General features: G+C 50.2%; 1 protein-coding gene across 1 annotated transcript in view; it reads right to left on the reverse strand.

The window, feature by feature from the left end:
* Positions 1-10,000, reverse strand: part of il1rapl1a (interleukin 1 receptor accessory protein-like 1a) — a 77,770-nt gene that overhangs the window by 44,270 nt on the left and 23,500 nt on the right. Inside the window, exon 4 of the mRNA XM_063212899.1 lies at positions 1,143-1,296. Coding sequence (XP_063068969.1) covers positions 1,143-1,296 — 154 coding nt within the window. The remainder of the gene's footprint in view (positions 1-1,142; positions 1,297-10,000) is intronic.

Below are 10,000 nucleotides of genomic sequence, written 5' to 3' on the forward strand. Positions count from 1 at the left end.
ACATGAATCTCATAACTGATTGGAAAAATAAATAAAGTTTTGCACACAATGTGTTTGTCTGTGTACTTGAATCACTTCATAGTAGGCTAGTCTATATTGTATTAAAAATGATAATAACTAAGTAATTGAGTGTAAATAAGAAATAAGACATTTTAAGACCATGAAAATATGTAATTTCCATAAAATTGAGTGGAATAGGTGATAATGCATTTTACGGCCCTGATTCTATCTTATTTCCATATAACTACTCAATTGTTTACAAGGTAATTAAGCAGAAATAATACAAGGATGCTTGGGTGGTCGTTTCTATGCAATAACATAGGAAGAGGAAATATTGCACATTACGGCCCTGATGTAGCCTAATTAGTATGAAACTACTTCGGCTGATACCGTTTAGTTACTGGCATACCTACCACCTAACTACTATGATGACACAGTAGCTGTTTCCATTAGCCTACTATTAACTAGAAACTACAGCATAATTGCACTGGAAACTGTATGGTTATTTTTGCTGTTATTAATGAGAAATTATAGTGTAATTGCACTGGAAACCATATGGTTATTTTGCTGTTATTACTAATAACAAGCAGTTATTACCATAAAATTAGACTGAAATTACTGAGAAATTAGTATGAAATTAACACCTTATTAGCGATCCGTAAAGTAAAGTGTAACCGAAAACTTTTCTTCTTTCCCCCTCTACACTTCCTCTGGTCCTAGCACTGAAATTAACCCTTTCAAGTCTGCAGGTTTGAAAGGCCCTAAAAGCATGAATAAAATACTCAACCCATGAATCCCGTCATAGGTGCAGTGCATGTGTTTTGTCAGCATGGAACTTAACACCATAGTCGCCATTTTCACACAGCAGCAACAGGAATGCAGTAGTTTGAAGGTGTGTGTGTGTGTGTGTGAGATAGAGAGAGAGAGAGAGAGAGAGAGAGAGAGAGAGAGAGAGAGAGAGAGAGAGAGAGAGAGAGATGAGAGAGAGAGTGTGTGTGTGTGTGTGTGTGTGTGTGTGTGTGTGTGTGTGTGTGTGTGTGTGTGTGTGTGTGTGTGTGTGTGTGTGTGTGTGTGTGTGTGTGTGTGTGTGTGTGTGTGTGTGCATGAGCGTGCATGCGTGTGTGTGTGTAAGAGTGATATACCTGTGATGCTCAGGTGTGTGGTTCTCCGTACTAGGAAGCGTTCCAGCTGTAGTTCACAGGTGTAGTTTCCAGTGTCGTCCTCCTGCACGGCCTCGAACACCAGAGATGTTTGATACAGCGTCACACTCGAACGCCACTTCTGCAGCTCACACTCCTAAACACACACACACACACACACACACACACACACACACACACACACACACACACACACACACACACACACACACACACACACACACACACACACACACACAGATTAATAAACAACAGATCCATCTTATGCAGCGTCAACCTCAATCCACACACGCACGCACGTACGCACGCAGGCCTGCCGACATGGGGGGATGTGAGGATGTGAATTCTCTTCCCCTCCTCACCGCTCCGTTTGTGAATGCGCACGGACAGCATTTGCAACAGCAAGCACATAAAGTGACACTCTCTCTCTCTCTCTCTCTCTCTCTCTCTCTCTCTCTCTCTCTCTCTCTGTTACGCAAACGGAGCACTCGCATTCGTTGACACACACACACAATACTGATTCTGGACTTGGGCAACATGTAAATGAACTTTGTTGTGTCTGGTTTTGTTGGGGTGAATGTTTTGACTTTGGGGGGAAAAGTTTGGACCGTTTTGGTCGTCGCGGGCGACGCCATTAACCACGAGGTTCTCATTCATCGCATTTCATATTTCACACTTTGCCGTTCAAACAGTCCCTCCATAACATCCACAGCATCTAGTGAGGTACCCGCTAGCATGTTCCACTACCCAACGCACCACAGTTTCCCCTCCAGTCCACTCATTCACTGCGCAAACATTCAACATCCATTCCTCCACTCACCAGTCCACTGCACACACCAGCTCCGCCTCCATCCTTCCACAGCGAAAGCGCTTCCGCTGGGAGAGCGCACGTTTTCTGTTGAGGTGAGCTGTCAATCAAACTGTCAGCTTGTCCGCAATCCATTTTGTTTGTTATTTTCGCCCTTTGGTTATTCATTTGTAATTTTGTTTTTGGTATTGTGACATGTAATTGGTGGGGGAATAATGTATATGTATTTTGATATTGTTTTGGCCAATTTTAATTCTGTAAATATTATGTGGGGAAAGGTGATTGGTTGTTTAGGGGGGAGAACCAATGGGGTGTCAAGGTGCTCTGATTGGTGCAATTAAGTGTTAGCTAGCTTTTGTATTTAAGATGCCCTCATTCTCTGTTTGGGTTAGAGAGGGGGAAGGACCAGAGGCTTGTTGTGAGGCTGTCTGAAAATGTAAGTCTGTTTTTATGCTACACTTTTTGCTGGACTTTGTTGCCGATACCGGGGCTAAAAGCTCTTAGCATTTTTGTTAGCATTATTTAGCATCATTTTTGTATATGGACATTTTTTGCACTTTTTGGAACTGAAATATTATTTTTGCTATTTTTTGTTGGATTTTGACTTTTGGATTTTTGCCTACACTTGGACATTTAAGACTGCACTGTAAAAAATAAAATACCACCTATATTTTGGATTTCTGACCCTCGTTTCCGTTTTTTCCTCCCCTCTTCATGGTTGCCTTACCCCCCACATGGGGGTGACCGCTCACATCCTCACAAGTGGTGTCAGAAGTGTTGGATGTTACGTCTCTGAAACCTGGAGAGAAGAGGTGGGAAACGAGGTGCACGCCAACGCGGTTGTTTTAAAAGACGTTGGTGGAGGATGGACAACCAGAGGCTGTTGCGGGAGGACCCAGACGAGCCCGAGGAGCTGCGGCCTGACATCGGAGGAGAGCGGTCTGACCAGGAGGAGACTGACGTGCCCGCGGTCCAGATGCAGGCCGGAGGGGGCAGGCTGGAGTCGTCGGAGTTTGCTGCCTTACGCGAGCTCCTGGAGAAGCAAGCGCAGATGCAGGAGCAGCGCTGGAGAAGTATGCAGCAGCAAATGCACCAGCTACGGCAGGAAGTGGAGGCAGCAACGGCTCCAGCGGCGGCTCCGGCGGCGGTTCCAGCTCCAGCGGCGGTCCCAGTTCCAGCTCCGGCTCCAGCGGCGGTCCCAGTTCCGGCTCCAGCGGCGGTCCCAGTTCCAGCTCCGGCTCCAGCGGCGGTCCCAGTTCCGGCTCCAGCGGCGGTCCCAGTCCCGGCTCCAGCGGCGGTCCCAGTTCCAGTCCCGGCTCCAGCGGCGGTCCCAGTTCCAGTCCCGGCTCCAGCGGCGGTCCCAGTTCCAGTCCCGGCTCCAGCGGCGGTCCCAGTTCCAGTCCCGGCTCCAGCGGCGGTCCCGGTTCCAGTCCCGGCTCCAGCGGCGGTCCCAGTTCCAGTCCCGGCTCCAGCGGCGGTTCCAGTCCCAGTCCCGGCTCCAGCGGCGGTTCCAGTCCCAGTCCCTGCGGTGATTCCAGTTCCAGCTCCAGCGGCGGTTCCGGTTCCAGTCCCACTCCCAGTCCCAGCGGCGGTCTCAGTCTCAACACCAGCGGCTCCAGCTCCAACAACAGTGGCTCCCAGGGCTCCAGCGCCAGCAACACCACGGGCGGCCATTCCCAAGCTGGAGGACGCCGATGACATTGAGCAATACCTAACCACCTTCGAGCGGCTGGCCACAGCGTACCGCTGGCCAAGGGAGGACTGGGCAGTCTTCATCGTCCCCTACCTCACCGGTAAGGCTCGAAGCGCCTACGTGGCAATGGACGGGATGCACGCCATGGACTACAGCAAAGTGAAAGAGGCCATACTGTCCAAACATGACATCAACGGGGAGGTCTATCGTCGACGGTTCCGGGAGCCAGACATTCGGTCAGGAGAAACCCCCCGTGAACTGTACACCCGACTAAAAGACCTTTTCGATAAGTGGATTAGGCCGTCCACTAAGACGGTCGAAGAGGTGACTGAGGCTCTCATCTTGGAGCAGTTCATGCGCACGTTGGCACCAGACATCAGAGTGTGGGTGAAGGAACGTGAACCCCAAGATGGACAGAGAGCAGCAGAGCTGGTGGAGAGCTTCATGGCGGCACGGAATGGAATGAAGAGGTTCCGCTTCGACCCACAGCAAAGACCACCGGCGAGAGGTAAGTCTGATGGGTTCGGTCATGGGGGTGGTCCAAGGTTTACCCAGCCCAACAGAATGCCTGCCCATACATCTGCCCCAGCTTCTGCCCCAACAGCTGCCCCAGCCAGGCCCCGTTTTGACCCCCAGAACAGACCCCCAGGCCCAATAGTCTGTCACGGTTGTAGGCAGGAAGGGCATATGATTGCACAGTGTCCCAACAGAAAACCCAAATATTCCACCCACAGTTGTGTCCCCAAACCAGGTAGGAGTTTTGCAGGTTTTGAGGGAAAGCTACAGACCATGGCCGTAGTTGTAAACGGAAAGCCAGCTACTGCACTGTTGGATTCAGGTAGTACCCAAACCCTTGTTCAGCCCCACCTAGTGGAGAGAAGGGACATGATTACTGGCAAAAGCATTAAGGTGTTGTGTGTCAACGGAGATGAGCACGAGTACCCAATTGCTGATGTCTATGTAGAACTCTCTGGCCAGACTTACCAGTTGCAAGTAGGGGTAGTGGAGAAACTAAGCCACCCGATTGTAATTGGCCAGGATATTGTGGTGTTGCCAGAGTTGCTGCAGTCCATTAAGCCAGTATATGTTGTGACACGATCACAGAGGAAAGCAAAGAAAAATGATGATGATGATGACGAAGATATTGAAGAGAATCCTGATCTACTTGCCATAAGAGAGCTAGCCTATGCTAACGCTGACATTCCTGCCCCAACCAGAGTCAAGCCCAAGAAGAGCCGCAGGCAGCGTAGACAGGCTAGGGTTGTTGGTACAGCAGAGAAAAATTTACCTGAAAATGAATTACCTGTGAAAGACTTACCTGTATCTACAGCAGATGATGTTTGGGGTGATGTCCCAGATAATTTTGAAGAGCTGCAGAGGGAAGATGCCTCCTTGGCAAAAGCATTTGAGACTGTCACTCAGTGTGAGGGGTACGCTACAGACGAGTCACCTACCTTGTCCGGAGAAAGCTATGTGCTTTCAGAGAGGGCCTCCTATACCATCAGCCCGCAGATGGCAGAGCAGAGCAGCTTGTTGTGCCTACATCGCTCAGGGACAGAGTGCTGAGTATGGGTCATGACATCCCCTGGTCAGGGCATTTGAGCAATACAAAGACCTATGAGCGCATAGCAGCCAGGTTCTATTGGCCAGATTACAAGGCCGTACAAGCTTTTTGTAAGAGTTGCCCCAAGTGCCAGTTGACCAGCAACAGGAAGACCACCCGTTACCCATTGCAGCCAATGCCCATCATAGAGACCCCCTTCCAACGCATTGCCATGGACTTGGTAGGCCCCCTAGAACGTTCCCAAGCAGGCCACAAATACATCTTGGTGGTCTGCGACTATGCCACTCGCTACCCTGAAGCCTTCCCCCTCAGAAAAGTTTCTGCCCGTCCCATAGCTCAAGCCCTGTTGCAGTTATTTTCCCGGGTAGGAATTCCCCAAGAGGTCCTGACAGACCAGGGCACAGCCTTTTTGTCAAGAACTATGAAGGACGTTTATAGACTTCTGGGCATTAAGGCAGGGCTGTACGTTAAGCTTTTTCACTAGGAGCACAGGTGCTCCTAAATGAAAAAAATTAGGAGCACGGATAAAACTTTAGGAGCACAGATACAAATTTAGGAGCACTCCAAAAATCTCGTGACACTTTTGTTATTTGGGGGGTTTATGTAAAATACTGTGCTTATTGTGCTCATTGCTTGTTTCTTCATCTTCATGCACAATGGCCTAGGCTATATGTCAGTGTTTTTTCCAACACTGGGGTATGGGGTCACCTGGAATTCTAATGGGCTCCCCTGAAATGTCTAGGTGGGAAATAAAAAATACCAATAAATATCACTAATTAACAATCCATAGCTATTGTAGTCTTATACTGTCAGAAATATCCACTGTTTTTTTTTTTTTTTTATAGCCAGCAAGTTTGCTCAGTCATGGTTTTGGTTGTGAAAAAATGTGGTCCCCAAAAGTTCAGGATAAAATAGTCCCAGTGCAAAAAGTGTTGGGAACCACTGCTATATGCCATAAATCACAGCCTCCTATTATTAGGCCTATTATCATTATTATTGTTATTATTATTAGGCTATAACTTCGTGATTAAAAGCATGTAAATCACATGCTTACTGAACTAGATTGACTAAATCTTAAACATAGCCTACAACACGTTAATCCAACGGGCTTTATTATAGCCTAGTTTTTGTTTCCTCAAACGCATGGGTTGGAACCACTGACTTCTATAGAAGTCTGTGGTTGGAACGGTGTGAAATGAAACTGGGAGCAGCAAAAATATCTCACTGTGTTGGCTGCTCTTTTTGATACCCTTCTGCACCGGTAGCTACTGGACCAACTAGACTTAACATTTGCGCGCACTGCACACTACTTGTGAATGCTCCTCGAACTATATCTTGACTACTTTGATTGCGCTTGCATTTTTTTGCGAAGTCATTACGAAGACCGGTTTGGGAAACGCCAAAACAGCTCAAACAACGACGTCCTTAAACCACATGAGTTAGCAAACCGAGTGGCTATTTCATTAAACCACATGAGTTAGCAAACCGAGTGGCTATTTCACTATCGGATCCAAGAGGTTTCCTGTTAGCAATGCAAACTCCCGCATTTGAACGTTTTAAACAGCAGTCCATTTCGAAAAGCTGTAAGAAGTGTTGGCACAGAACATCCGACTGGGAGATGAGGCATGCGCGCTTTGTAACTGTTTGTTGCCGCCAGGGATCTGTGCGAAGCGATTCTGTTTTTTTTTTTCTAAGCTACGGGAGCAGAGATGGCTCAATCTTAGCCAACACGGAATTCAAGCAACATTGACCGTCTATTTTGAAGTGCGTTCCCAATGGAGTTTGATGCTGTCTATCAGACAGACTGTGGAAAAAATGAGCAGCTCTCACAATCATGCACTCAAACTCAGAAGCAAAATGCGAATGAAAGGGTTGAATGCATACTCGTACAGGTGCGCCCGTTTTATTTTTCTTTCTCGCACAGTCAAAATTTTAGGCTCAATATGCGACCAATTGGTCTTAATGTACAGCCCTGCGTTAAGGGCATACGGACCACCCCATACCACCCTCAGACCGACGGCCTCGTAGAGCGGTACAATCAGACGCTCAAGGGGATGCTGAGGAAGTTCGTGGCGGCCAATGGCAGAGATTGGGATCGTTGGCTGCCATACCTGCTCTTCGCATACCGCTAGGTGCCGCAGGCTTCCACAGGCTTCTCCCCCTTCGAGTTGCTCTACGGCAGACAGGTGAGGGGCCCGCTCGATGTTCTGCGAGAGACCTGGGAGGGACCGGCAACACCCAAGACTTGCAACATCCTGGCCCATTCCCTCACCATGCGGGACAAGATGGAGGAGATGACGGAGATGGTGCGGACCAACCTGGAGAAGGCGCAAGGTCAACAGAAAGCCTGGTACGACCGTGCGGCCCGCCAACGCAACCTCAAGCCAGGACAGAAGGTCCTACTCCTGCTGCCCACCTCAGAGCAAAAGCTACTGGCCCAGTGGCAAGGGCCGTATGAGGTGGTGAGGAAGTTGGGGCCCGCTACGTACGAGGTGAACTTGCCAGGACGGAGGAAGCCCACTCAAGTCTTCCACGTCAACCTTCTCAAGGAGTGGCACGAGAGGGGCCCAGGCCTGCAACTCCGGGTCCAGACAGTGGTGGAGGAAGAAGACACTCCAGAACAGTTTTTTCCCACCAGCCGGGAGTCAGCTACCCTAGACCTCTCTCACCTGTCCTCCAGCCAGCGAAGGGAGCTGGCCAATGTCATCCCGTCTGGCCTGTTCCAGGAGCGGCCAGGCTTCACCCCTGAAGTCGAACATCCTATCCCCCTCAAAGACTCAAACCCGGTGCGCCAGAGAATGTACCGGGTGCCAGAACGTCTCCTGCCAAACCTCAGGGCGGAGGTGGACGAGATGCTCTCCATGGGCGTCATTGAGCGTTCCACCAGCGAGTGGAGCAATCCTGTTGTGCTTGTGCCTAAAAAAGACAGCACAATGCGTTTTTGTATAGACTTCCGGCGCGTGAATGCCCAATCACGCTTTGATGCCTACCCAATGCCTCGTCTGGAGGACCTGATTGAGCGCCTGGGTAAGGCGGCATACATCACCACACTTGACTTATGCAAGGGGTACTGGCAAGTGCCCCTAGCCAAAGAAGCCAGACCAGTGACTGCCTTCCGAACCCCACAGGGGTTATTCCAGTTTCTGGTGATGCCCTTCGGCCTGCAGGGGGCACCTGCCACATTTCAGAGACTGATGGACGTGGTCTTGGCGGGCACTGACTCCTACGCTGCCGCTTACCTGGACGACATCGTGGTGTACAGCACCACATGGGAAGACCACCTGCGTCACCTCAGTGACGTGCTGCAACGGATCCAGCGAGCGGGCCTTACCATCCACCCGCTGAAATGTGCCATCGCAAAGGAGGAGGTGCAGTACCTCGGCCATGTTCTCGGCCGGGGTGTCATCCGTCCGCAGACGGATAAGGTCCAGGCCATCGCAGACTGCCCACGGCCCAGGACGAAGAAGCAGGTGCGGTCATTCCTGGGGCTCGTAGGCTGGTACCGGCGTTTTGTGCCGGACTTTGCCCGGCGAGCTGCCCCACTCTCCGACCTGACACGGAAGTCAGACACCAACAAAGTCACCTGGGGGCCAGAGCAGGAGCAGGCCTTCGCAGACCTCAAGGCAGTGCTCTGCAATGATCCAGTCCTCCAGAGCCCTGACTTCTCCTTGCCGTTCACTGTCCAGACGGACGCGTCTGGGGTGGGCCTTGGGGCAGTGCTCTTGCAGGGTGAGGGGGACCAGCAGAAGCCTGTGGCTTACATAAGCCGCAAGCTATTCCCCAGAGAAACCAGGTATGCTGTGACTGAGCTTGAGTGCCTGGCTGTCAAATGGGCGCTTGACACCTTGAAATACTACCTGCTTGGCAGGGAATTCACAGTGGAAACTGACCACCGTGCCTTGCAGTGGTTAGATCGTATGAAAGACTCCAACACCAGAGTTACCAGGTGGTTCCTGGCCCTCCAGCCCTACCGGTTCACTGTCCGGTACAGGGCAGGTCCAGAGAATGTGGTTTCAGACTTTCTGTCCCGCCACTCTGTTGGCGTGACTCCTGAAGGGGAGGGAAGTGTGAGGATGTGAATTCTCTTCCCCTCCTCACCGCTCCGTTTGTGAATGCGCATGGACAGCGTTTGCAACAGCAAGCGCATAAAGTGACTCTCTCTCTCTCTCTCTCTCTCTCTCTCTCTGTTACGCAAACGGAGCACTCGCATTCGTTGACACACACACACAATACTGATTCTGGACTTGGGCAACATGTAAATGAACTTTGTTGTGTCTGGTTTTGTTGGGGTGAATGTTGTGACTTTGGGGGGAAAAGTTTGGACAGTTTTGGTTGTCGCGGGCGGCGCCATTAACCACGAGGTTCTCATTCATCGCATTTCATATTTCACACTTTGCCGTTAAAACAGTCCCTCCATAACATCCACAGCATCTAGTGAGGTACCCGCTAGCATGTTCCACTACCCAACGCACCACAGTTTCCCCTCCAGTCCACTCATTCACTGCGCAAACATTCAACATCCATTCCTCCACTCACCAGTCCACTGCACACACCAGCTCCGCCTCCATCCTTCCACAGCGAAAGCGCTTCCGCTGGGAGAGCGCACGTTTTCTGTTGAGGTGAGCTGTCAATCAAACTGTCAGCTTGTCCGCAATCCATTTTGTTTGTTATTTTCGCCCTTTGGTTATTCATTTGTAATTTTGTTTTTGGTATTGTGACATGTAATTGGTGGGGGAATAATGTATATGTATTTTGATATTGTTTTGGCCAATTTT

This window comes from Engraulis encrasicolus, chromosome 13 (assembly GCF_034702125.1).
Source record: "Engraulis encrasicolus isolate BLACKSEA-1 chromosome 13, IST_EnEncr_1.0, whole genome shotgun sequence".
Classification (NCBI taxonomy): domain Eukaryota; kingdom Metazoa; phylum Chordata; class Actinopteri; order Clupeiformes; family Engraulidae; genus Engraulis; species Engraulis encrasicolus.